Here is a 27674-nt window from a genome sequence, read left to right as displayed (position 1 = left end):
ACCTACAGTTTCGGTTAGCTTGGGAGCGTGAAACCGCGTGAGAAAGTTACCATTGAGGTAAAGCCGAGCTAGACAGTGGACTGTTACCGCCGCGGTGGAAGTTGTTGTTATTAAAACTAACATATTTCCTTTTTGTTTCTTGAAATCTGTTTTGGACGCATCCAAACTCAGCGGGGACGTAAATGTTTCTGTTTTGTTGACTTTTCAACCGCCAACGAGCGACCGCGGCGAGTCAAGTGGGAACTCTTCACTGCAATTAACTTGTATGGATTTGTTTCTGATGCTTTGACTGAGAGCCAGTGTGCGGCTGTCGTTTGATGGTCTACTGGCTTGACTTTTTCCTTGTTTGTATGTCTCTCTGTACTCGGAATACATCGGATCCTACACAAAACAAACGCTAGAGTGATTGAGGTGGCTCCAGCATTTTCATTTCTCACCTGGTTCATACCCTCCTCCCCCTTCTTTAGCTGCCTTCAGCTAATGAGCCGTTTCCCGTGTTTTTCCGGTTGATTAACAGCCGTGCTGCCGGTGGAGCGGAGGAGAGACAACGACCGAAACACAGCGAGAGACCGCGAGGAGCAGGGATTCACATTAAACGGTCCGTGAATTCGGACGGAGCGGCGGGGCGTTCGGTTTTGTTTGAAATTAACGACAGTCGGTCCTGCTTATAACGGCGGATGGATTCGTCTCCGTGATCTGGGGCACCCCGCATCCTCACTGTGCTCTAATTTGATCCATCGAAGCGTGTTTTTGAGAAAGAAACTGTTCCATCCTCCCGGAGACAACAATGTTTCCCCAGGGGCGACACCCGGTAAGACTCTTCCCTTCCTGCTTTAACAGTTGTTCAGAGATAACATTAGCTACCTCTTTGTCTGACCCGCGCTTCTTGTTGTTTTACTTTTAACAACAGCCTTCAAGCAAAGCACATGTTTAATCATTCAAGTTCTTCTTGTTAATTGGGCTCTGCATCTGCCCTAAGGATTCGTAGCGTAGGATTGATAACATTGTTTGTTTAATAACGGCTAATAATTTAAAGTTGTTGACATTACATGTGAGCCTGGAGAGGATCAGATGCAAATTGTAGGTCACATAATGAGGCATGATGTTATTAATCCCCTGACTGTGTCTGTGTGTGTCTCTGTGTGTGTGTGTGTGTGTGTGTGTGTGTGTGTGTGTCTGTGTGTGTGTGTGTGTGTGTGTGTGTGTGTGTGTGTGTCAGACGCCCCACCAGGCTCAAGGCCAGCCCTTCAAGTTCACCATCCCAGAGTCACTGGACCGCATCAAGGAGGAGTTCCAGTTTCTTCAGGCACAGTACCACAGGTGAATAACACAAACGCACGCATTCACGGGGAAGGCTGCTGTCTTTATGGGCGGCACAATGACCAATTTTTTCATTGTCATCTACCCTATAACACTAAACATCACCCTAACCACAGTCATCCCCCCCTGCCATAATGAACAAAACCCCAGCTCTGGCCTCATACTAACTCATAAACCTGGATTACACACATTTACACAAAACCCCACACACATGCAGAAGACCCAGTCATCAGTGTTAGCGCTTACACTGCGGTAGGTCTAAGTCTTGGTGATGGGTGAGAGCCAGAGGGTGGCGTGTGGGCTCAGGGTTTCATAAATCACTCCTTATTTTCGTGTGTGTGTGTAAGGAAAAGACCGCTGAGTATGTGTGCAGGTTTTCTTTGTTTTGTGTATACTTTTACTTAGTTGTTTTGTTGGGGAGGGTTGGCCGCAGCAGATGAACGCTACTGACCTACAAACAGGCTGTTTTGTTTTCTCACATCCTTATTCACACATACAAAGAGCAGGGTTAAACCAAACATCCCACAGCCAACAGAGCCTGGTTATCATAACTAGACAGGAAGAACCATCTTCTCCATTTCACTTTCTGCTCTGTGCCCTGCACTGTTTAGAGATCATAACCTGTCTACAAAGTTGTATGCTTTACCATTCTTATTTATCTTTCAGGAAAACGGTTTATTCTTAGTTTAAGTAGATGTTTTAGACAAAAGAGAGGCAGTCGTACATCTGTTTATGTGCCGATATTCATTTATCAGCTATAAAACTTGTTTGTATTGTAAAATCAAGGTTGAGAAAAACTAAATCTTCCACAAGGGCTGGCTTGTTTTGTTTTTTTCTTCTTCATATATAGGTATAATATATGTATATATACATTCTCAATCTGTGGAAAACTGAGGTGCTAGTTTACACCAACAGACTTGGATTGAATGAGATCAAAGTTGCTTAACTTGAGAAGTTTTCAGTTTCTATTTAAGTAAATGGTGTATTGTTTTATTTTTCAGTCTCAAGATGGAGTGTGAGAAGCTGGCCAGTGAAAAGACGGAGATGCAGAGACACTATGTCATGGTGAGATCCATGTGACACTCAATTAATTTACCCCACACAGCATCACACATGACATAGTGAGGCTGCTGACGTGTCCTTGAGGAGGATACTGTGTCCCAACAAACTCCACGTGTTCTGGAGGTGAACTTTCATCTTTCCAAAGGCTGATAAGTGAAAATTCTTAAGTAAATACTCACTGTATTATTATCTGAACGAACGGAAGAGGCATTATAAAAAAATATGCACAGCAACTTTTTCTTTTCCGTTTCCTTACTAATGAAGATGATTAGAGTGTTAGATTAGACTGTGCTACAATTTTGCAATCTATGAGTAGGCAGACTTTTCATTTTGATTACACTGAGCTCCAGCAGATTCTGTATTTATCTCTTCTTTCTATAATTTTACTTTGATAGCCATTTAACCTGAAACAAAGTGTGTGTGTGTGTGTGTGTGTGTGTGTGTGTGTGTGTGTGTGTGTGTGTGTGTGTGTGTGTGTGTGTGTGTGTGTGTGTGTGTGTGTGTGTGTGTGTGTGTGTGTGTGTGTGTGTGTGTGTGTGTGTGTGTGTGTGTGTGTGTGTGTGTGTGTGTGTGTGTGTGTGTGTGTGTGTGTGAAGCCTTTAGTCCGACACAGAAACAAAAGCAAACATATATCTCTACATAGCCTCTATGGTGACACTCTTACACAGGTAAAAGGCATTTCATTGGATGCTAGGTCTTTCAAAAGCAGTTTGAATGCTCTGTGAGAATTACCTGGTGCGACACACAAGATCTGCAAGCCTGGTTGTTCCAATAAAACACCTGTAAGGTCACGCATATTTTCTTAGTTTTTTTTCTCTCTCCAAAAGTTCAGAATACCTTTCACTAATCTGACTCTCTGTCTTCCTCAGTACTATGAGATGTCTTATGGCCTCAACATCGAAATGCACAAACAGGTATGGATGCTCATGTCTGCCTCGGTCTACCTTCTGCGTCTTCCTGTTTGTCTGTCTTCCCCTCTCTTTCCCTCTGTCTCATGGCAGGGTTTTGATGTATTTGGTGTGTGTGCCTGTTGACGTGTCCTTTTGTGTGCACAAATGCATTTGTGCGTTCATTCATTTGTGTGTGTTGTACTGTGTGTGTGTGTGTGTGTGTGTGTGTGGTTGTGTGTTTATTCGTGATCGATGGGGCTCTGTCTCATTTCCCCAGTTAGGGCCGGCCGGCTGAGCCCAGAGGCAGGATGAATGGCTCTGTAGATTGATTGGTGCTGTCTAGGGGAGCGGCCTGCTTTATTACATTAGAGGGGCAGGGCTGGGGAGGGCAGAGGAATCGATCACAGTGAGGCCAGCAGAGGAGAGACAGTGGAGCTCCCCCTTTTAGTAGGAGGGAGCAAACAAGAAATACAGAAAGGACATTTACCTGTTGTAATGCAAGGCAAGGACATGTATGTAATGTATGCAAACATGCGATGACAAGGAGCAATTGAAGACATACACTGTAAAATACACAGTCAAACGTGTAGGCATAAGTACAGACACATTAAAAGACAAACATCTCTCATTGTTAAGTACGTTTGTATGTAAACACATAGATGAGGAGGGAAAACTCTCACTCTCTTTCTTATGCACACAAGCACACAGTTCCCCACAGGAGTGGTGCAGGGCTCAGAGCGTTTACCAGTAATTACCACAGCTATCGACCAGACAGACCAGAGGAAATTGGAGGTGGATTGGCTTGGCTGCTTCACTGAGGATTGGGGATGCTTCTCTGACTTTCTCACACTCCCTCCCATTAGTTTTTTTTCCCCCCTTCTTCTCTTGTGTTATTTTCCCATTTTTATAACCCAAGTTCTCTCCCGTTCTTTCTGCCTTCCTCACTCTCCATTCAAAATTATGGGATCTCTTCTTCCTTGGGCTACACCCCCACCCTCGTTTTTTTTCCTGGCTCCTTTTTTGTTTTATGTCCATGCGAAGCTACTGTTCTTTCATTGTGAGGGAGATGCATCTCCTTCTATTGTCCACACACATAAACACACACACACTAAAGCTCCAGGGGAGGTCATTAGCTTGGGGCCGCAGTTGTCAGAGCAACAAGCTTGTGTGTGTGTGTGTGGTGCGGGTGTGGGGGGGTACAGAACAACTCTGTGGGTGTGTGTGGCTCCAATTATGTGTAATGGGAAGTCGGTTCTCTGTTAACACATGGTGTGTGTACATTTTCTCGCTGTATCCTCAACTTTTGTTTACCTACTCTCAATTATATGAATATTATAGTATGAATAATACACCATAGCAATTCTCCAATGTTGTTATTCAGGAGCTGATATGAAAAATGTGTTGGACACATGAATTGTAAGTTTTTGTTACCATAATTTCATTTTCCATGTGTCTCCAAAAGTCCCGATGTGTAAAGATGCCTCATTTGGGGATTGCAGCTTTGTGTATTTGTTACCTCGTTTGTTTGATTCTTGTTAGTTTTGCCAGTTAGCTTAGTTAGATTAGCTGAGCTGACCTGACCTGATAGTAGTTGGTCAGACTATTCTCAGACGAGCCGTTATACAAGGCTAATCCGTGAGCCATTATACAAGGCTAATTATAGGCTTACAACCCAGGATTCTGAGAATGGATGTGTAGGTATAGTCTGCCTGAAATAGCTCTTTAGTTAAGGCTTTCTATGCATGGAATAAGTTGGGACATTATGAGATTGAGTTACAGTGTGCGGAAGTCAGCAACTCATGAGCTGGCCAGTGTGCAGGGATCTACTGTGCTGGAAGTATGCTGTTAAGGTCACTTTCTAATTCATTGTAGAAAGGCTGTAGTAACGGGTACATTAAGTGCACACACACCGCCTAGACAGCACTGACATTTACACCGAGAACAATGGCAAGATGCATCACATAGATGTTGCACAGATTGGTAGGTCAAAACCGCTAAATGCAAAGATCAGACTTACCAACTGTCTTTCACCTACTGTACAGCCTGTTGTGTGGCTCAATATAGAAATGTAGCTCTTCGTAATGAGCACCGTAAAACAGATGTGCGATTGCCCATAGATAGCTAGCACACACACACACACACACACACACACACACACACACACTCACTACTGGTCAAAAGTTTTAGAACACCCCAATTTTTTTTTTTTTTATTTAAATTTTAGCTGTTCAAGTCCAATGAATAGCTTGAAATTGTACAAAGGTAAGTGGTGAACTGCCTGAGGTTAAAAAAAAAAAAAGTAAGGTTACCCAAAACTGAAAAATAATGTACATTTCAGAATTTTACAAAAAGGCCTTTTTCAGGGAACAAGAAATGGGTTAACAACGTAAAGCTGTTCTGCAGCAATGGAGGTTGATCAAGCTTTGAAAGTTGGTGCTACCAATTCCCACAGGTGTTCCAACTTGTCTGGATTACTTACAACCCCCTCTGTTTGTATAAAAGAATAGTTGGAACACACTGTGGTACCATACCCTCGTGAGCATTATTTGAACAGTATTGTACTGCAGAAAGTAGTGTGTTGCTATAAAAATGGCGGAAAAAAGGCAATTAACAATGGAAGAGAGACAGACCATCATAACACTTAAGAATGGTCGTCATAGCGACTGCCGTGGGCGTGGCTTAGTAGCTTGCTTTTCCCATTGACATATCCCCGACGCATTTCTTGGTTCTCCGTCTCCGTAAACAACATGATATCAAAGAGATAGTTAACGTTTACTGCTCCAGATTTCCCACCGTGGTCACATATACTGTATATGACTCTAGAGTCGCTACTCGCTGCGGAGATAATCGCCGTCACTCTCTCACTTCTCCCTCGCTCACTAGCTCCCCACACACACACATACGGCGACTCGACACACACACCTCACACATGCACACACCAGCGCACCAGTATAACCATCAGGCCACTTGTATGCTACGGAGAAAGCTCTGCGTGGAGCCTCCGGCAGCAAAAAAACACCGCTGGCTAAACTATTTAAAAATGCCGTCTCTCGCTAGCAATGCAGTGATCAGTGACGCTTCTTTCCGACCAATCAGCAGCCTGCAGGGTTTCACGTCACCTTCTCGGCTCGCCTCAGCTCGACTTGGAACCTCGACTGAGCAAAAAAAGTACCTGTTAGCAGGTACCAGGTACTTTTTTTCGTAATGGAAAACCAAAAAAGGCGAGTAGAGTCGAGGCGAATAGGTACCATGTAATGGAAAAGCGCCATTAGAAACTGGGGGAAACTCTGACAGGAAGAGGTCTGGCAGACCCAAAGCCACAACAGAATCAAAAGACAAGTTTCTGAGAGTCAACACCTTGCGTGATAGGCGGCTCACAGGAAATCAGATTCAAGCACAGCTTAATAGTGGTCGTAATAAGCAAGTCTCAGTTTCAACTGTAAAGAGAAGACTTTGAGTTGCAGGTTTGATAGGTCGAGTTGCAGCAAGAAAGACGTCAGAATAAGAAAAAAAGGCTTGCCTGGGTCAAGAAACATCGTCAATGGACTACTGAAGACTGGATATAGGTGTTATGGACTGATGAATCAAAATTTTAAATCTTCGTCACGCAGGATCTTTGTACGTCGTTGAGTAGGCGAAAGGATGGTTCCTCGGTGTGTGACATCAACTGTCAAACATGGAGGAGGAAGTGTGATGGTCTGGGGCTGTTTTGCTGGATCCAGTGTCGGTGATTTGTACAGAGTGAAAGGCACCCTGAACCAAAATGGCTACCACAGCATTTTGCAGTGCCATGCAGTACCCTCTGGTATGCGCCTAGTTGGTCAGGGGTTCATCCTACAGCAAGATAATGACCCAAAACATAAGTCCAAGCTATGCCAGAAATACCTTAGGAAAAAAGAACAAGATGGTAAGCTTAAAAACATGGAGTGGCCAGCACAGTCACCAGACTTAAACCCCATTGAGCTGGTTTGGGATGAACTGGTGAAAGCAAAGCAACCTACAAGTGCCACACATTTATGGGAACTTCTGCAATAGAGTTGGGAAGAACTTTCTGAAGAATATTTAATTTCCATTGTAGAAACAATGCCACGAGTGGGTTCAGCTGTTATATCTGCCAAAGGGGGCTATTTTGATGAGTCAAAAATTTAGACTACATTTTGGTTTATAAATTCATTCCATGATTTCTTTTTTAATTTAAATTGTTCATTTGTTCTATTCTTTCATTTCAGAGTACAATAAGCCATTGAACTGCATGAATTTCAATAAAAACCTGGAAAAATCCATATTCTCTTTGATTCTGGATAAAGTCAATTATTTATAGTGTTTAGTGTTCACAGGGTGAAGCATATTTACCTACGTCTATTTATTTCTCCTATCTTTACTTTTACTTAGCATATCTACATAACTACCTTATTTACATTCTTCTAGGCAGTGTCAATTGTAATTAACATTTTTTTTGTTTGTTTCTGTTATATTCCCTAGTTCTGTTATAGGTGAAGCAGTTACTTGTTTAGTTCAAGACTCATTCTGAATAGGCTAGTACTTTATTTAGCTTATCTAAGTACATAATTGGCTGAACTGTGGCAGGGTCAGTGTGAGACAGAGAGACCCAATGAGAGCAAGCATGCAATGGGCTTTCCCAGAATTCAGCTTTTCAGGAATTATGAAACTCATTATATAATATATTGTGCTCGCGGCATGGCTTTAGGGATTGCAATGTCCGTCGGTCCCTCGCTTTGTCTAGTTTGAAATATCTCAGCAACTATTGGATGGACCGAGATGACGTTTTGTACAGATATTCAACTGTTGGATGGCTTGCCATGAAATTTGTGCAGACAATTATGTCCCCTTCAAGATGAATTTAAAAAAAAAAAAAAAAAAAAAAAAAAAAAAAAAAGGTAAACTTTGATCCCCTGCCTTTTCACAGAGCCTCATCATCAGGTCAACAGTTTACTTTTATATTCCAAAATACCTATATTCCCATCACACTCGGCTGTAATTCATGTGTAATGATCATTAGCAAATGTTAGTATGCTAACATGTTAAACGAAAAGCACCGTTGTGCCTAAGTCCAGCCTCACATAGCTGCTAGTATGGCTGTTGACTCTTAATAACAAAGGGATTGCAGGAAGGATAGAAAATTGACATGATGTCCTTAAAATTTTCAATATTAAGACCAAGTTATGTAGGTAGGAAACTAGAGCAATGTATGCCTCGAAAGTCTCTTTGAAAGTGGAAGTACTGTATATTATTACTGTAAAGGGAGAAACTTGCTATAGTAACCAGTTATTAACCAGTTATTTCTACACCAGGTGAAGTAATTGTTGGGCCAGTTAAACCCCCAAAGATGGTTGCTTTACGCTGTGGGATACCAAATGTCTTTTTAGCTTGATGGCTGTATTTTCACTGAGTTTTGAAAAGTTTCCATAAACCCAAGTGTCTTAGTCGTTTTCGACAAAAATCATGCAACTTTTCGTAGGTTTTCACATAACAACAACACAGTCCTTGAAGCTTTTACATCCAGTGTGTGTATGTGCTTATGTATCTATTTATGTGGGATGTGTGTGTCCGATGAGCCATTACTACGTTTCATGGCTCCTCTAATTCCCTCTTCACCCTGGTCTCCTTGGTATCAATTTGATTGGATGATATGTAATATGAGTCACCTTATCTGATTTGATGCCACTGTGGGGGTATCTGGTTTCAGCCAATTGTTGCCACCTCCGGGGGTTTGGGGGGCAGGCGGATGTGTTGGCATGGATACTGGGGGAAAGCAAATGAAGTTAGTCGCTGATGAGATTATGTTGAAGTGCTGATGGGAAGAGGGACAAGAGCACAGAGGATAGAGCGAGAGCAAAAGAAATACAACAGGCAAGAGAGAAACTTGAGCTCATGCTGATGATTAGAAAGGAAATGTGTGTGTGTGTGTGTGTGTGTGTGTGTGTGTGTGTGTGTGTGTGTGTGTGTGTGTGTGTGTGTGTGTGTGTGTGTGTGTGTGTGTGTGTGTGTGTGTGTGTGTGTGTGTGTGTGTGTGTGTTGTATCACAGACTGGTAGGGGCTTCTGCGTGTGTGTTGACTTGCTGTGGAGGCGGCAGTCTCCAGTGTGTTTGTGTGTGTGCTTCTATTACTTTATTGATGTAACTGAACAGCTGTCTTTTGTAAATGAATGTAATTATTTTATTAACAATTAAGTTGCTTTCTGTCTCTGTATCTCTTCCTCAATCAGACCGAGATTGCCAAGAGACTAAACACCATCTGTGCACAAGTCATTCCCTTTCTCTCGCAGGAGGTAAGTATGTGTGACTTGGAGCTACAGACTAGGCTTGTGCCAATTGGCGATCAGATCATTTATCATGGATTGAAGCGATGATCTGTTTTTCTCACACCGTATTAGGGGGATTTAAGCTATTTAACCTACTATCAGAACTAAATAAAAATAATCGTTCTGCACCCTACTGTTCATTTACAGACGTTTCTGGCGGAGCGGCATGTCCGCCCGTTGAGCTCAGTTAATCAGCAGCAGTGACGAGTGCATTTTAAATCCTCAATTACAAACAAGTTTGCCTATTTTTCCCCATGAATCTGACACCTGATGGGCTATGTTTACTTTGGACAGTCATCCAGCCTCCCTGGCTTCCCGGCTGCTGCCAGGGGACTGCTAACAGGAAATACATTAGGTCAGCCCCACCGACTACTGGGGGCTAAGTTACAGCAGCCAACGTTAACGATTGAGTTTCCCTGGTATGGAGCTGTGCTTCCAATAATAAATAATAAACTATATGTATTACATGTTCAATTATAAGTAAGGCAGAGGAATAGCTAAACATTTGACACGCTGATCAACACATAGCAGGAGAGGGAGAAACCATTGCTAACGGCTAAGCTACAGTAAAGTAGCTAACAAATCTTAATAGTGTGTAAACTCTTGGCTAGTGGGAAAGCCGCTGAAAGAAGAAGAGCCCTAAGAGCGCTTGACTGTACTAATGTCAGTTTAAATGTGAAGCGGATAATAAGCTAAGAATATGACTAAATTAACTGGGTTGAGCTACCGACGCAAGACGCTATCAGCAACACAGAGCGTCGTCAACTGGTAATGAGACAATACGCTTACCACTGCGTGTCAGCTGAGCTGGATGCAGGACAGTCAAGCTGGTGTAGCCAGTTTCATTGATTATAGTGAAATTGTAGTGTCCATTGTAGCCTGCCTGTCAGACTGGTGATCATATTGCCTATCGGCACTGTCGAGTGACTACCATTGGACAATACCAAAATAGAAGGGATTGCCCAAGCCTACTATAGACTTTTTTTTTATACCATTTATACACTCTGATTGATTGATTGATTGATTGAAAAATATCATACATCTTTTGATGTCTAGTTGTTAATCAACCTTTTACTCTTGGTCTTTAGCAACATTGTGTTTATCTGTGTGTTTTGCAGCATCAACAGCAGGTGGTCCAAGCTGTAGAGCGAGCCAAACAGGTGACTATGGCAGAGCTAAATGCTGTCATCGGGGTACGTGGACTGCCAGGCCTTCCACCTACAGTGTGTATTTCTTTTACTTACTCTTTACCTAAATCAGCTGTCTCCACATTTCTGTGTGTACTCTTCTTCGGCCTTTTTAATAATCTAATTCTTTCCATAAGAAATACATTTCCATTTCCACACATTAAAGGCAGAGATGGAAAACCTTTCCTACTTTGATCTGTCAATAGTTTAATTTTAACCTCTCCAATGCTGCTTGCCTGCCACAAAAAAATCGCTCCCAGAGCTTGACTGTGGTACTGGTGTTACAACTTATAGACTTGCACATATAAGTTTACATTGTAGGCATATGACTGACTTTTAAAGAGATTATTGCAATTATTTAACCACTTAACTAAGCTCAATGTTGCAGGCTATAGGACATATGAAAGAGTTGACAAGACAAAGAAATAAAACTAAAACCCAGGATGCAGATAGTTTCGTTTTTCATGGACTGTGGGTCTAGAAATAAAACTGATTGATAGAACGGATCTTTTTCACGGTGGAGTAGAGAGCATATGAATCAGCGGGGAAGTGTGATGAGAGGTGTTTATTGAAAAGATGTCGTCAGCTATTCAGACCTGTGCTGTAAAGGGATTGGCACGGTGAGTGTGAAAAGAAGAAAAACTAACTTTTTGCTTTAAGTTTTGCTGTGGTGTCTAGGTAAAAAGAGAGACAGAGTTGAGCTGTTAGTGGTGACTGTTTGGGTGGGATGCGAGGTAGTTGAGAATACTCTACTGCTTTATAGCAGCCATGGGGGCTTGACTGGCGGGAGGTGAGGCCAGGGGGTTGAATTGAAGAGAAAAGGGATTTGGGGTGGGGGTCTTCATAGCTTTAGCGTGTGTGTGTGTGTGTGTGTGTGTGTGTGTGTGTGTGTGTGTGTGTGTGTGTGTGTGTGTGTGTGTGTGTGTGTGTGTGTGTGTGTGTGTGTGTGTGTGTGTGTGTGTGTGTGTGAGAGATGGGGGAGAGGTGGGTGTATTTGGCAGTTGCTGTTTGAGTCTTAATTGCAGGATTTCAGTGTTTGTAAAAGGGGGGGTCCGCGGTGGTGCCCTTACACTCCCCTCTTCACCCACTCCTCCCATCTCCCACGCCAGCCTGTCATTCACCCCGTTTGTGAGTTAAATGAGTGTAATGAAGCATGTTGCCCCTACCTCTACACATATACACATAAATGCTCACACACCAGCTCACACTAACATCCCATGACAAACCGGGCTCCCCTTGCCTCCACCAATACTTCCCCTCCATTTACTCCCATCGGGGGTCCTGTTTGTGTATCCATGTGTGTGTGTTTTTTTACATTTGTGTGTTCATTTGGGTGTACCAGAGCGTGCATTTCTGTTATCCCCAGGAAACAACAGGCAAGGGTAGGATGGTTGAGCTAGAGTGTTTGTGCCTGCCTTGTTTATCTAAACTCTGTGTATGCATGTTAGTGTGATCAAGTGCGACATGTGGGTGTGTTTCTGTTTGATTGTTTGGCAGGCAAGCCAACTCTGGAAAGTGTGTGTGTGTGTGTGGTTGTGTACAGGCAGGGGGTTGAGGCTAAAAGACTGTTAAGTTGTCTTGCTTTCATTCATTGGGGCAGGACGCAGAGAGTGAAGGATGGATGGAAAGGAAAAGAGAAGGCGGGGGCTCAGGAGAGGAGGAGTGGGTTAGTCAATTAGGTGAGATAAAAGTCGGTTTGACCTTCAGCACTCCTTCCACCCCTGCCGAGTCGCCTCCTGTGCCCCCCTTCTCCTCTCCTCTCCCTCCTTCCTCCTCCCCTCCCCGTGGCGAATCAGTGAGCTTGGATTCCCGCGGCTACTGTCTGAGGAGGCAATAATGATGTTTTGGAACACAAAGGCATTTCACGCTCAGACGAGCGCCTGATTTGGTGTGAAAGAGAGAGCAGGGCTGCCAGCCAAACTCTCTCTCTGACCCTCTTCTCTCCTTCTCTCCTCAGCCGCTTCACTCCCTCACAAGACCTGACAGTGCAGGCAGCAGCTGGGGCTCTCAGCTCTCTCCCCCCCCCCCTCCACTTCTCCGTCATTCCTCCTTTTCCTCCCTGTCTCCCTCCCCCCTGCTTCTCCCACCACATCCTCGGGCTCTGGGCTGTGATCCCAGCTGTCAGTATTGTTCAGTGTTTGACCCCAGAGGGAGGAGGGTGTGTTTGTGTGAGCCCTTGTGTAGTGGGAGAGGTGGTGTTCACCGCCTTGTAGACTGCAGCAGCTTGTTGAGGTGGTGTAAACCGAGACACTGAAGAAACCGTCCCATCTGTTGAAGACTCCAATAGGGCCAGAAATCTCTATTGATTAGGTCACCGAGTGCTATTGATTTTTACCTATTGATGGCTCAGTTTCATTCACTGACACTTGAGTTTTTGGTGTCAGGCATCAATGCTTTGACTAGGGCTGCTCGATCGCGATTATTTAACACGATTGCTCATTAACCTTTTGGGGGGGTGGGGGGGATTATTTGCAATAGTTTCTAAAAGCATCATGCATCTTACAATTACCAGGGCTCCACACTAACTTTTTGCCTTGGTTGCACTGGTGCGCCTAACTTTTTTTATTTAGGTGCACCAGCACAAAATTTAGGTGCACCCAAATTTTTCCTCGCATCGCCGTAACGCTGAATGGCGATACACGATATATAGCTCTGTATTTTTTTTTTACAAAGTGGGCTAAATGTTCAGTTTTAAGTCAAAGCTACTTTTCACAAGCTCTTTTATTAAAACAGATTGTGATTAAAATAAAATGCAAAGACAGGGTTTCCTTTACCAGTTTGAAAATATACAGCTGCAACACATAAAATAAATAGCCTAGGATATTTATATATATATATATATATATATATATATATTTATATTATTTATATATATATTTTCAACAACAATAACAGACTGATTAAAAGAGAAAGAGGACGCCCGGATAGCTCAGTTGGTAAATATAGAGGTTTGACTCCGACCTGCGGCCCTTTCCTACGTGTCATCCCCCTCTCTCTTTCATGTCTTCAGCTTTCCTATCAAAATAAAGGCCGAAATCTTTAGAAAACAAAAAAAAGAACGACCGAAAGTCCAGGGGAGTGCGATGGACTGAAGCATATGCTAGGCTACTCAGAGAGTGACGGCTGACTCATTAGCGGCGTTACACCCGTCTTGTGTAGGCTATGAAATGTCTGTATCGTCACTGCGTTGCATTTTTATGAACTATGATCCAGCAGGCTCCGTCTTACATGCTATTACTCAACGAACTGAAGTTAGTTGCATTTAATAACTTCTAATGTGTTTTTTCACCTGGCGGCCGCAGTAACAGAGAGTTACCGGTACCAACACAGGTTTCCCTCTCATACTTAACAATATACAGCTGTGTTAATAACAATTAAAACTGTAGACAAATGTTGGGAGTTTGGACGGGCAGCGCTGTGTCTCTCCATGTTGCCGTGTGTGAGTGAATGGGGGCGGGGCTGCGCGGAGGAGAGATCCAAACACAGGCACGGCTTTCCAGAAGGAACGGGTCATGTAACGCAACATTAAACCATATCGATAAACGACATTGCTTCGTTAGTGGAGAGGCAGTGGATGCAAGGACGTTAGGTGCACCGGTGCGGCCCAGGAAAAATCATCCTTACAAATTTTGGTCGCATTTGCGACCAAATAGGTCGCACTCTCGAGCCCTGATTACATTGCAGGATATGGTGTCCTTTTGGATCAGAATTTTTACTCCACTCAGCAAAGTGCATCTCGCATCATATTTTCACTCACTATAACCACTACTATTGCCATTACTAAACATTGTGCCAAAATATGAACAATAACGTTACGTGAAACAGGTGATTTAACATCACCGCTCATTTTACATACAGTTTAGCAACAAAACAAAATGCCGTAGGAACATTACTACGTTTTTGTTTTGTTTATTTGGTTGTCATGACTTAGAATTGCGAGTGATGACGTCCTGTCACTGTTCCAGTTGCTCGCGCTCAAAGGGGAGAGAGAGCGGATGACTGTCCTCACAGTTCAGTGGAGCAGACAGCTCTGCAGAGTTGTGTAACTACAACTTCACGACATGTTTTAAAATACGCGGTGGACCGAATGTATATAGCGGAAACACTGCGTAATGTGCAAAATAATTGTTTTCCTCGATTATTCTGTTTTTATGATCGTTAGGAACCAAAATCGTAATCATGATTATTAAAACAATGTATGAATTGCACAGCCCTATTTTTGACTACGTCAAGTTAGTTCAGCATCTCATCTTTTTAGTCCTAAATCAAAAATGCACTGCTCTGTTTTTGTATTTTTTTTGTCTGGGATATATTGCCAGCTTTAGGCCTACAACACCTCAAGAAGGCTAAACTGTGTGTTGTAGCATTACTGAAACATTTTTTTTCAACTAACCACCCCTTTCTTTCTTGTATTTTCTCCTTGTCTAAGCAGCAGCACCTATCCCATAACCATGGTGGTGCCCCTGTGCCCCTCACCCCTCACCCTGCCGGCCTCCCCCCCTCTCAGCTAGGTGGTTCAGCTGGTCTCCTGGCACTATCAGGAGCACTTGGTGCTATTCCTCCCCACATGTTGGGAAAAGATGGTGGAGATAAAAAGGCCCACATGTCCGGACCAGACTCACACCCTTCAGGACCTGAGCACATGAGAGGTGAACAAACACACTCGCCACAACAGAAATACCACTTGAAGTAGAAAGTGGTGGCTGGCCCAGAAGTTTGTGAATAACAAAATTATCAAATACAATTCACTTTAAAGCCAACATCCATGTCATTCAAATTGTAGTTTTAACATGATATTTCTGAAAGATACTGATATTTATTTTCACTATATTCATCATCATTATTTTTCCTTTTTCTAAATGGTGGGCTAATTGTTTGGCCTGCTTCCCGAGTCAGTTTTTCTGTGTGAACTTTAGGTTCTTATTTATCAATGTAATCAAATGTAGATATTTCTCATTTGTAACTCATTCGGCTTCCTTTCTTATTTTTCTGCTCTTTTCTGCTCTGCTGAACACCCAACCCTATGACCTCAACCACATGTACACATTTCCAATGGCAATAGAGCGAGAGCCCGGCACAGTAAGTACTTCCTCTTTCTACAGCAATGTTTACTGTTCTGAAAAACCACTCTGTTTATTTTTTTAAAGGGGTATTTTGGTTTTGGGAAGTTTTACTTTGTTCTTGGATGCAGTTTACATTGCTTGCTGTGAAATGTTGGGCCAACCATTGAATTATCTCACATGTAATAGTATTTTATTGAAAATACAGTATCCAAAGAGTCACAGCACATTTATCCACCTTAAAACTAAGACCTGCAACTTACTTATATATCAGGTATATATACCCTTGCTGTTATTTATTTTTTTTACCTCTGTTTCACACCCAAATAGCTTCCATCCATAAGGTGTGTGTGTGTGTGTGTGTGTGTGTGTGTGTGTGTGTGTGTGTGTGTGTGTGTGTGTGTGTGTGTGTGTGTGTGTGTGTGTGTGTGTGTGTGTGTGTGTGTGTGTGTGTGTGTGTGTGTGTGTGTGTGTGTGTGTGTGTGTGTGTGTGTCTCTCTCTCTCTGGCCTGCCTGTTTAGTTCTGCCCTATATCTGCTCTGGACTGTTAGGTTTCTTTTCTCCTCCAAATGAGCTTTTTAGCATGGACACACACACTCACACACTCCTCCAGCCTAGCCTGCATTGTTGTGCCTATTTAACACCTCAGTGAGCAGATTACCCCCTCCTCCCACTGCCCCTGATCCCGCGCTTAAAGACTCTCATTGTGTTTAATATCACCACCACTGAGAGGGGAGGGCTTGGGAAAAGGAGGGAAGAGAGGGGGGCAGCAGTCATATGACTGTGTGTGTGTGTGTGTGTGTGTGTGTGTGTGTGTGTGTGTGTGTGTGTGTGTGTGTGTGTGTGTGTGTGTGTGTGTGTGTGTGTGTGTGTGTGTGTGTGTGTGTGTGTGTGTGTGTGTGTGTGTGTGTGTGTGTGAGAGAAAGACCATGCTAAAAGCGAGCAGGGGAGAGACGGAGGGGGGAAATTGCTTATGTTTTGCGGGTCAGTGCTCCTGTGCTCAGCTCACTAAAACCTTTCAATAAAGGGGGGAGGAGGTGGGAGGGACGGAGGAAGAGGGGAGGGCGTGAAGGAAGGGGCCTTTGGCAGAATACAGATTTTCACCCCCGCATGTCTCTTGTCACCCTTTCTTATCCTCCACACTCTCCCTCCATCCTCTCTGTCCTCTAATCTCATCCCCTCCCGTTCCCCTTTTTTTTCTCACCATCCTCTCTTAGCTATTCCTCCTTCATTTACCCTTTCTCCCCTCAAAGCTCAAGCGCTTGCTCGCTAGATGTGTGCACGCGCATGTGTGTTTGTGTATGTTAGATGCACATTTCATTGACAGGCTGAGACTATAATGGACTCAACATGAAGCTTTAATCCATTAACAATAGGATCCGTTGGTCAGGAGGCCAGAGGGGGGCAGCTGTGTGTGTGTGTGTGTGTGTGTGTGTGTGTGTGTGTGTGTGTGTGTGTGTGTGTGTGTGTGTGTGTGTGTGTGTGTGTGTGTGTGTGTGTGTGTGTGTGTGTGTGTGTGTGTGTGTGTGTGTGTGTGTGTGTGTGTGTGTGTGTGTGTGTGTGTGTGTGTGTGTGTAGGTTTGGGACACAGAGGGACACAAGCAACACACACTCACACAGACAGCCGGTACAGTTTGTCAGAGCCAGGAGAGCGAGCACTGATAGATTTTAAGAGTCTCTTAATGTAATCATCAACTTCAGATGCGTGCGTTTGTGTGTGGCTGTGTGTCTCTTTGGTCAAGTGAAAAAAGAGGTTGCTGTTAAAGTGTTAGTGCTGCTTAATTCATGCTTCTGTGAACTTTTAACCTATTTGCAAGTAAGAGTCTGTTTTTCTAACCTGGTCTACACATAGCTGAAAAGCTGTTGTAATTAGTGGTAGATGGATCTGACGGTTTAGTGATCTCATGCAGAATGCACACATAACAAAGCACAATCTGAACTATGAATGGCAAAATTGTCTCACATCTGTAAATCCCTTTTTTCTTGGTTTTTTTTCTAATTTTTTTCTGTCTCTGTCCTCCAAACTGTCCTTTTTCTTTTCCTATTTTCTTCCTACACTACCTATCTGTTTCTTTCATCTCTCTTCCCTCTGCTCTCCTTTTACTCCTTTCTGCTTTCATCTGCAGAGTAACTCATTGCTGCCAGAAAGTCTAAGGAACTCAGATAAGCGACGCAACGGACCTGAGTTTTCAAATGACACCAAGAAACGCAAGGTGGATGACAAGGACTCTAGCCACTATGTAAGAAATGGTTCTGCTGACTGTTAGTTTGTTTGTGCAAATGCTTATGTGAGGAAAACTCATTTATAATTTGTCTGTTCATGTGCACATGCATTTTAGTGTTTGTACATCTACATGTATCATAGTCACACATTGAATGTTAAGAGTGATGTTGCAGTTTGGTATTCATTTCCACTTGAATATTTACATTTTTCAAAAAAAACAAAGTAAATGACATATGAGCCAATTTTATGTTGACCAGACGGAAGTGCAGTGCGGTGTGTTAACTAATTGTCTTGGTTTGCAGGAAAGCGACGGGGAGAAAAGCGATGATAATTTAGTGGTGGATGTCTCAAATGAGGTCAGTATGTTTTGATATTTTTTATTGTTTGTTAATAGTTGTGATGATTGTTGTTGTTTTCCTGTGGGATGAATTTATAAATTAACAGGTGTCACAGTAGTGTGTGTGGGGGATGGTTCCTTTTTAAATGAACCACATTATATTCATAGTTGTCCATGGGACTGCAATCCTCTATTCAGGAAAATACCAACATTATTATTTGTGCAGTGCTTTTGTTCTCAGGTAGTTAACTGAATCCTTGTCCCTCCACCAGGATCCAGCCTCCCCTCGTGGCACGCCTCTCCCCTCCCCTAGAGAAAATGGCCTGGATAAAGCCCGTCTTCTCAAGAAAGACCCCTGTAGTCCAGCTTCTACTGCATCATCAGCCAGCTCTTCTTCCCTCAAGTCCAAAGAGATGACAATGGTAGGGATGGATAACACACAATTGTTTCAGTTGTTTCAGCATATGGTTGGATAGAGCAGGTATACAGATTAGTGCTGTCAAACAATTAAAATATTTAATCGCATTAATGTCATAGTTAACTCACAATTAATCACACATTTTTATCTATTCTAAATGTCCCTTGATTTCTTTTTGTCCCATTATTTTTTAATTATTTAATTTTTTTAATGCTCTTATCAACATGGTAAAGTGGATCGGCTTGCTTTGTGCTTTTGTTGCCTGGCTTTGACGAGGGGGTGGAGAATTCGCATCAGCTGTGTGCTTGGCCGTCAAGTGGTATTTCAGACTGGACGTGCTGCGATGATAGCTCAGTTCACAACGACAAAACCCACAGATCACTTTGGTCTTGTCAGTTTGCTAGGCCAAAAAGAACGTTAATCTCGTGATAAAAAAATTTACGCTGTTAAAATGGGTTTGCGTTAATAATGCATTTAAATGGCCGCACTAATACAGATCAATTGATAGTAGGTCCAGTAGTTTCATCTCTTGTATATTTCTAAAGGGTATCTCTCTCTCTCTCTCTCTTTCTCTCACTCTCACTCTCTATCACTGGCAGCGAGACAAGGCAGGCACACCTGGACTAAAGTCAAGCACACCCACACCTAGAGGTGACTCCACCCCTGGTCCGAGCTCCACTCCTGGGATCCGGCCCAGCCTGTCAAAGCCCCCGTCCATGGAGATACCACATCCAGCCAGTATGTCCAGTAGAAACATTTGTAAATTAATTGTATGATAGGTTACGCTAATCTTTGCCACAGGACAATAAGTTGTGTTTCTGAAAAACCTCATGCATACATTGCCAGCAAACGCAGTTTTGGTTAGAAATCTGTTTAACTTTGTATCACAGAGAAAGACAGAATTCGAATCGAGGGTTACTAGAAATGTCAGATGATTGTGTGGTAATGATAAGTCTGTAGAGATCAAGGCTTGTAGTCTTAGATATTTAAGGGATTTTGAACTTGAAGGCTTTCTAAGTTGTTACCAGCTTTTTATGTGCTGTACTCTTTCCTTCCCTTTCTTCCTCAGCTGCAGGTTTGCGGACCCCCCTGGCTGTACCAGGCCCATACCCGGGTGCATTTGGTATGTTGCCCCACGCAGCAGGGATGAACGGGGAGCTGGCAGGTGCAGCTGGAGCTGCGGCCTATGCTGCTGGATTACACAACATGTCACCTCAGATGAGTGTTGCTGCCGCGGCTGCTGTGGCTGCGTACGGCCGTTCACCCATGGTGAGTGGAAAAGGGTGACCTGTGTTTTAGTAAAGTGACATTTAGGGATGGATTTGGATTCGGCCGAATATTGGGCTATTTGACGGGGTTCGGTTTCTGCCGAACCTTAGAATTGTTTTCCACCGAACCCTACGCTTGTGCTATGCTGGTCGACGTAATAACGCCGCCGTTGATAACGGGAAGGTGTTTACGTAGGTGGACCTTTCAATGCAGTCGGCTGTGAGAAAGTGAAAATTGAACTCGTGAGCAGAAAAAGTGTTGTTTGGCAGTACTTTCAGTCAAAAGAAGGCGATTCAAGTCGAGCTACATGTTCAATTTGCAATGCCGATTTGTCTCGTGGCGGCAAGGACCCTAAACAACACACAACATCGCTGCTGTTAAAACATTTGCGTATGAAAGATCCAAAAGAATACGATTTGTGCATGAAGGAATCTACAGACAGCAGCCAAAATGCAGCAACTTCAGGTACGGCAAAGGAAGGACAGTCACAGCTAAAAACTTAACCACTGTTAACCAGACAGTGCCTCTCCCGGGCTGTCAGCCACGCTGAGTCTCCCTACAGTGGGAGCGGAGCGACTGAACGGCCGGCTGTTGCTCGTTAGCTAACGTTAGCTTTCTAATTTCACCCACCCAACATGCCTTCATCATACACTGGTTAGCGAAAATTTGCCAAACAAAATGGTCACTCATCTGGCAATAGCGATGTGCTTTCCTAGGATGTGAAAAGAGCGTGTGAATTCAACATGAAGTTGTTACATTTGACGAGTTTAGAGGCTGTGGACGTTGTTTATTTCATTAATGTGTTTACTGTGTTAATGAACTGAGGATGGGAGTAGGATTCGTTATTCGATTTTGGCAGAATCTTAACCAGTGGATTCAATATTCGGCCGAGCCCCAAAAATCTGGATTTGGTGCATCCCTAGTGACATTTCATATATGTGTGTTTTCCATTTGTTGCGTCTCAAAAATAAAGAAAGCCTTTGCTAAATATCAAATCAACATAAACAGTTTTCTGTATGTAAGATGTTTGTTTTAGTTTTCTTTATATATATATATTACTAATTGTTGATACACATACACACTGCACATAAAACGTTTGACCACTCGTGTCTTTTTCCTATTTTATTATGTTAATATTAAATCACAGTCAATTTAATTAGGAATAGTTTACCTGGATCAACAGAAATATCGAAGTGAAAACACATGATACAAATGATCTAAATTAAGTACAAATATGAAACATAAAATTATTCAATTAAGTTTTCACCTCCTTTAAGACAGTATTTAGTAGAGCCTCTTGGCAGGAACTCCAGATACAAGGTTTAAACGTCTGGACACTCAATTTATTTTATTACATTCTTCTTTGTAAAACTTCTCAGGCTCTGTGCAGTTGCATGGTGAATGTAAGTAAAGAGAACAGAGTGAATATTCAGGTCATGCCTTCTGCTTCTGCTGCCTTCATAATAGTGGCTTCCTCTTTGCTGTTCTCCCTGAGGCACTTGGGCAACAGTTGTTGTATGCACAGTGCTCACAACTCAGCCATGAAATCCTGTAACCTGCCCCAGGCAGATTTACAGCTGTACAACAGCATATTCTTTCAATTGTTTTATGATTGACCTTACACTACTCTGAGGATCATATTCAGGGTGTTGTAGATTTTCTTGCATACTTCCCCTGATTCAAACTTTTTAGTAACTTTTCTGCTGGTTGATTGATCGTTTGTCTTCAATGTATCTTTTGCCAGGAAAGTGACGGTTGTACCAGTTCCAACGGTTGCACCTTACATATATTTAAATTAAAATTGCTGGTCACGCCTTGAATAAACACAGGTGATCGCCATCTCACTTATTTTTGCTGTTGATCAGTGTTGAAAACCGAATTGCCTCTACTGTAAATCAAGGTTTTAAAGGACTAAAGATCAGGAATAAAGTGGTGTGAATATTTTTCATAAGCACTGTAGATGTTATACCGCAAAGTGTCAATAGTTGCACAGCTGTATTTCTCACTTCTGTGTGATAGTATTATACAGTGGGTATGCTGGTGTGCATTACCTTCAATCACCTCATCACTCTTGGCTGTATTTGCACAGTGTTCATTACACTGTTTAAATAGGTTTAGTAGACTCACATCTGTGTCTGGGCAACACTTTCAGATTCAGAGGGTGTGTGTGCTGAAGAGTATGTTTGCTTTGTGCTTATGTGTGTGTGTTCTGTTCCATTGGTTATTTTTTACTTGTGTGCATTTTGCCAATGCCCATGCGTGTGTTTGCAGTGTGCTCATGAAATGTCTGTTTTCTTCTCAAGGTTGGTTTTGATCCTCATCCTCATATGCGAGTTCCTGGAATGCCTCCCAGTCTGACAGGAATCCCAGGTGGCAAACCGTAAGTGTGTTTTGCGGCTGCCTGTATGTTTTGAGGACTGATTGCCTGAATTGCCCCATGGAACAGCTGATATAAGAAATCATTTCAACAATTTCGCTTCTCAATTTTCCCATCTTTCTGCATCCTGTCCTCTTTATTTCATCTTTGCCGCCATGTTTAACCGTTTATCCTCCTTCTCCTCCTACTTTGTGTCATCAGTGCTTATTCTTTTCACGTGGCGGCCGACGGACAGATGCAGCCGGTACCGTTCCCCCCGGATGCTTTGGTGGGCCCAGGGATTCCTCGCCACGCTCGTCAGATCAACACACTAAACCATGGAGAGGTGGTGTGCGCTGTTACCATCAGTAACCCCACCCGACATGTTTACACAGGAGGGAAGGGTTGTGTCAAGGTCTGGGACATTAGTCACCCAGGAAACAAGAGCCCAGTGTCACAGCTGGACTGTCTGGTGAGTGAGGTGGTGGGGTGGGCATACAGTTCAAAGTGTCCTTTTTTGGGTGAGAGAGGTATGTGTTGTATTAATGGTTTATCAAAACTATTAAAAACCATAACTTTCCACATGCATGTCTGGAAAAAGAGATAAGAAAGATACGTTTTTGATATTGGTCACATAGAAGTAATGTATAATGCAAAACATTAAATATGTTTTTTTGTGTGTGCCACATCAGAACCGAGACAACTACATCCGCTCCTGTCGTCTCCTTCCTGATGGTCGGACGCTGATTGTGGGAGGTGAGGCGAGCACGCTGTCAATCTGGGATTTGGCTACGCCTACTCCCAGGATTAAGGCAGAGCTAACATCATCAGCACCAGCGTGTTACGCTCTGGCCATCAGCCCGGACTCCAAGGTCTGCTTCTCTTGCTGCAGCGATGGAAACATCGCAGTCTGGGATTTACACAACCAGACACTCGTTAGGTAAGAGAGACCTTGTGTACATAGACAGAAGGAACATCTGAGAGTTTGCTTATTTTCAGTCTCCGTGTCTTCTCTAACCACCTTTCCACTACAGTATTGACCTGCCTTATCAGCAGACTCTCAGCCCTGGCTGATTTAACCTTTTATGATTACAAGTTGTATCGCCAAGAGGCAGAATATTTAGCAGTAATATGTAACAAGAGTGGCTGGTGATGAGAAATATTGAAAGAACTTCACATTTTGGTAGTCTGTGATGCAAACCAACTGCCCGTGCAACCTCTGATGCTAGGATGATAGTGTGTCTTTGTTTAAACATTTCTCTCATTGTTTAACTCTGAATGTATGTATGTATCCTGCAGGCAGTTCCAGGGCCACACAGATGGAGCCAGCTGTATTGACATCTCCAATGATGGCACTAAGCTGTGGACCGGAGGCCTCGATAACACAGTCCGCTCCTGGGATCTTAGAGAAGGACGGCAGCTGCAGCAGCATGACTTTACATCACAGGTACACACTTTTATCAACAGTGATCATTGACTAACCTTGGAAAACTTTGTATTAAATCAAATGTCAAATGTAATATGTCTTTTCTGTCCAGATCTTCTCTCTTGGCTACTGTCCGACTGGAGAGTGGCTCGCTGTGGGAATGGAGAGCAGCAACGTTGAGGTCCTTCACGTCACCAAGCCTGACAAATACCAGCTTCATCTACATGAAAGCTGTGTACTCTCCCTGCAGTTTGCCTATTGTGGTAAGCAACTGGCTGTCTTGATCTCGGCCGATTTAGTCCTCCTTTCACTCATTTTCCAGTTTTGCCCATTCTATAGTCTACCAACCCCTTAAAAACGATTGGTTTAAATGGGTGCTAGGACTTAGTTCTACCTTAGTAGGATTGTTTTGTTTTGTTTTGTCATTTGATTCTTTATTAGATAGAACAGCATAGAAGTAGGCAGGAAATTGGTTTTGTCTATTCTGTTCTACAAAGGTTTTTTTTCTTTTTTCTTTTCACAGTGTAATCATATCTTGTCAATGATGTCATTATCTACCCTATTGTTTTACCCTGAGATTGCTTATTGTTTGTGTGTGTTTCTCTACCCAGGTAAATGGTTTGTGAGCACAGGAAAGGATAACTTACTGAATGCATGGAGAACACCCTATGGAGCCAGCATATTCCAGGTTGGGACAACCGATCACTACATTCATAATTCACATGGATAATAAGCATTTCCAAAAGCACAGCATTGCATCAATGCAATGACTGGAAACCATGACATTGTTATGGTGTTGTCCTCAAAAAGAGCATTCTCTGCTGTAGAATTAAAGTTTTAATGACATGCGAAAGTTGCAAACATGTCTGCTGTTGGAATATGCAGTGAACTATTGCTTTTAGTGTGGAAACACATCCTGTCTCATTTGCTGCATCAGCATATATCTCTGTGACAACATCATCAAACATGTTATAGCTACTGTATCTTATTAATCATTCAGTAATATTGATTGGAATGAGAGCACCAGACATAGTTATATTTTCTAAGAGCATAGTTTTAAAACTTTAAGTACTCTATTGCACACACAGAAGCAGTGACGTGTTCTTTGTCTTTCTTTGTGACTGACTTTTTCCCTTATTCTATATCTCTTTCTTTCTCTTCAGTCTAAAGAATCCTCCTCGGTGTTAAGCTGTGACATATCTGTGGATGACAAATACATTGTCACTGGTTCAGGGGACAAGAAGGCCACTGTTTACGAGGTCATCTACTAAATCTATGGAAAGAAGGCCGGGACATTTGCTCTTTCCCACACGCCAGATATGTTTCTAGACGTTTTCAAGTGGAGCGAGAAATCACAGACGAGTGACCTTGATGGCACATTCTTATTTCTGTTACATCTGCCGAGGAGACGCAGAAAGGAGACAAACATTTTACATGCACATATCTGTTGTGCATTTCAGCGGGGAATTAACTGGAGCATCTGGATGTTTAATAGGAGAGGACCTATTTGGATGTTGTCTCAACTGCTTATTGCTATGGACTGCACTGGGATCAGTTACAGGGACCAGACAATGACTGAACCAAATGGGGCACTGCATTGTTTTGACTGGGACCAGCTCTTCTGGAGAACACAGGGCTGAACATCAGATTTTAAAACATATTTGATTCAGTGTCAGGACCATGGGCAGAGACCCTAGAACAAACACTCAAACCAGATGGTTGATTACGTAAACAAATGGCAGGCGGAAAGAGCGGATTGTGGACAGAAACTGACAAAATAATAGAGAGACGGAGGACAGTGAATGCAAAACATGTTGGTTTGTTGCAGACAGACAATGCTCACAGCCTGTTGATCTCTCAGCTCTAACTCTTTGACCTTAGAACCTCAGCTTGCTGTTCTGATACGCCTACACTGTCTGAAAAGTACCTTTTCTGTTAACAGTGAGTCCTATCCTCACTAAACTGCACTGTAGTGGTAGCTGTCCACTTACATGCTTAGTACACACACACACAGAATAACGTTTAAAACACACTGAAGACCATGTTGACTTGTCTAGCATCATGCTGTTGTTGGTTTCTGTGATGGGTTAGTTTGATCATTATGAAGCAAAGTTGTTTTATAATTCCTACCCATTTCAGATGAAGCCAGAAAGTATTCTTGACTTTGGAGAATAATTAGCTCACCAAACCAAATATGTTTCCAGAGCAGAAGACTATACTCTAATTGTTGTTACAGAGGGCTTAACACTCAGACCTTTTTTCCCTCATTTTTTGTGATTCTGCTTGTAAGATCAATTAGTGAAAACCTGAAGGGTAAAAAAATTTCAGAGATTGAATTAATCCTCAAATTCCATTGATCCTCCTTTTCTAGTGTATCTGGTTCAACAGATTTATTCCCCACTTATATTTTTCACATGGATGTACTCCACAAGCAACATAAGCCAACATAAGCCATGCTGTAATTTCTTCGTCTAACTTTATAGCCCTTATGCTATATACTTGAGCCACAGTGTGTGTCATCAGCTGCACATGTTGATAGAGCCCCACCTTTACTCACACTATTAATAAATTGACCTTAACATTTCAGAAACTCAGTAGTGATAGTTAGTCAGCTAGATACAGCTTCAGTTTTACAAATAGCCTCTTTGATATGGTCTCTTTTACAATAAGTTGATTGGTTGAGGTCATACGGATTAAGGGGCAACCGCTTAATTTGAAATCAAAATAACCGTTTTTGATTACTGTCTTCAGCATTATAAATTCACCCAGCCCCTGCCTTCATCACTCTTTGAAACACATGATGTCTTACTGTATGGGTGGTTAATCACGCTTCATAAACAGGGACCAACTATACTTCTAAAAAGATCATGTTGACAAGTAAATTAACCTTGTGTTTAAACAAGTGAAAGTCCATTCTACCATATTCACTAAAGAAACCTCTTAAAAACAGAATTGCCTTTTTTTATTTTTAATAGTGATACTTGTTTCTGCTAATATTTTTAAAAGTGGGACATTTGTGAAATTGCCTTCAAAGTACAACTGTGTCATGTTGTCCTTTCACTTTACAGAAGATTTAAGACAAGCAAGATTCAATTATTTGTCAAGATAGTCTTACAGAGAAAGGTGCAGTGGTATTTCAGCTTCAGGAAGAGTCAGTCAGTTTCAGCCATTATAAACTCATTAATTTCATGTCCTTGTGCTTAGTTTTTTTTTTTTTTTAAATCTATTTTTGTCTGTTGCATGTTTGTAAAAATGTATATATGTTTTTTTTTTTTTTACATGACATGCTTTAGAAATAACAAACTGTTTTTGTACGTCTTTTATATGGAACACGTCTAATCAGGAGAAATACTTAATGGTCTTAATGCTTGCTAATCTAAAATGATCGAAATATCTAGACAATAAATGTGTTTTTTTTTTGTAACTAGAGTGGTTGTTGACTTTCTGGGTGGGTACAAGAACACTTTAGGACCTCACTGATAAAATCTTTTGGATCCATTATAGTTGCGATGGAGACTCAGAGTTTTCAGAATCAGCCTTGTAAACCGAAGGATGTTTGGATTCCAGACAAAAACTTAAGATGGTGAAAGTTACAAGTGCGTAGTCTACACTCACCTAAAGGATTATTAGGAACACCCTACTAATCCCGTGTTTGACCCCTTTTCGCCTTCAGAACTGCCTTATTTCTTTGTGGCATTGATTCAACAAGGTGCTGGAAGCATTCTTTAGAAATATTGGCCCATATTGATATGATAGCATCTTGCAGTTGATGGAGATTTGTAAGCTCCCGTTCCACCACATCC

General features: G+C 42.4%; 1 protein-coding gene across 3 annotated transcripts; it reads left to right on the top strand.

The window, feature by feature from the left end:
• On the top strand, positions 1-26302 carry LOC114555307 (transducin-like enhancer protein 1). 3 transcript variants are annotated; one of them, XM_028577613.1, is made up of 20 exons: positions 1-811; positions 1220-1320; positions 2322-2385; positions 3252-3296; positions 9499-9561; positions 10713-10754; positions 15214-15430; positions 15844-15860; positions 17968-18081; positions 18368-18421; positions 18675-18824; positions 19420-19558; positions 19890-20089; positions 22393-22469; positions 22668-22917; positions 23138-23385; positions 23745-23892; positions 23984-24134; positions 24483-24559; positions 25035-26302. In XM_028577613.1, exons 1-20 carry the CDS (start codon positions 788-790, stop codon positions 25140-25142), a joined length of 2289 nt encoding a protein of 762 aa, XP_028433414.1. In that variant the 5' UTR covers positions 1-787; the 3' UTR covers positions 25143-26302. The 3 variants fall into 3 exon arrangements, with proteins under 3 accessions (XP_028433414.1, XP_028433413.1, XP_028433412.1); XM_028577612.1 differs by having other exon boundaries at positions 2-811; positions 1232-1320; positions 10713-10817; XM_028577611.1 differs by having other exon boundaries at positions 2-811; positions 10713-10817.
• Positions 26303-27674: the final 1372 nt, after the last annotated feature.

This window comes from Perca flavescens, chromosome 5 (assembly GCF_004354835.1).
Source record: "Perca flavescens isolate YP-PL-M2 chromosome 5, PFLA_1.0, whole genome shotgun sequence".
Classification (NCBI taxonomy): domain Eukaryota; kingdom Metazoa; phylum Chordata; class Actinopteri; order Perciformes; family Percidae; genus Perca; species Perca flavescens.
The sequence above is the reverse complement of the archived record's forward strand: the minus strand, read 5'-3'. Positions and strand labels throughout refer to the sequence as shown.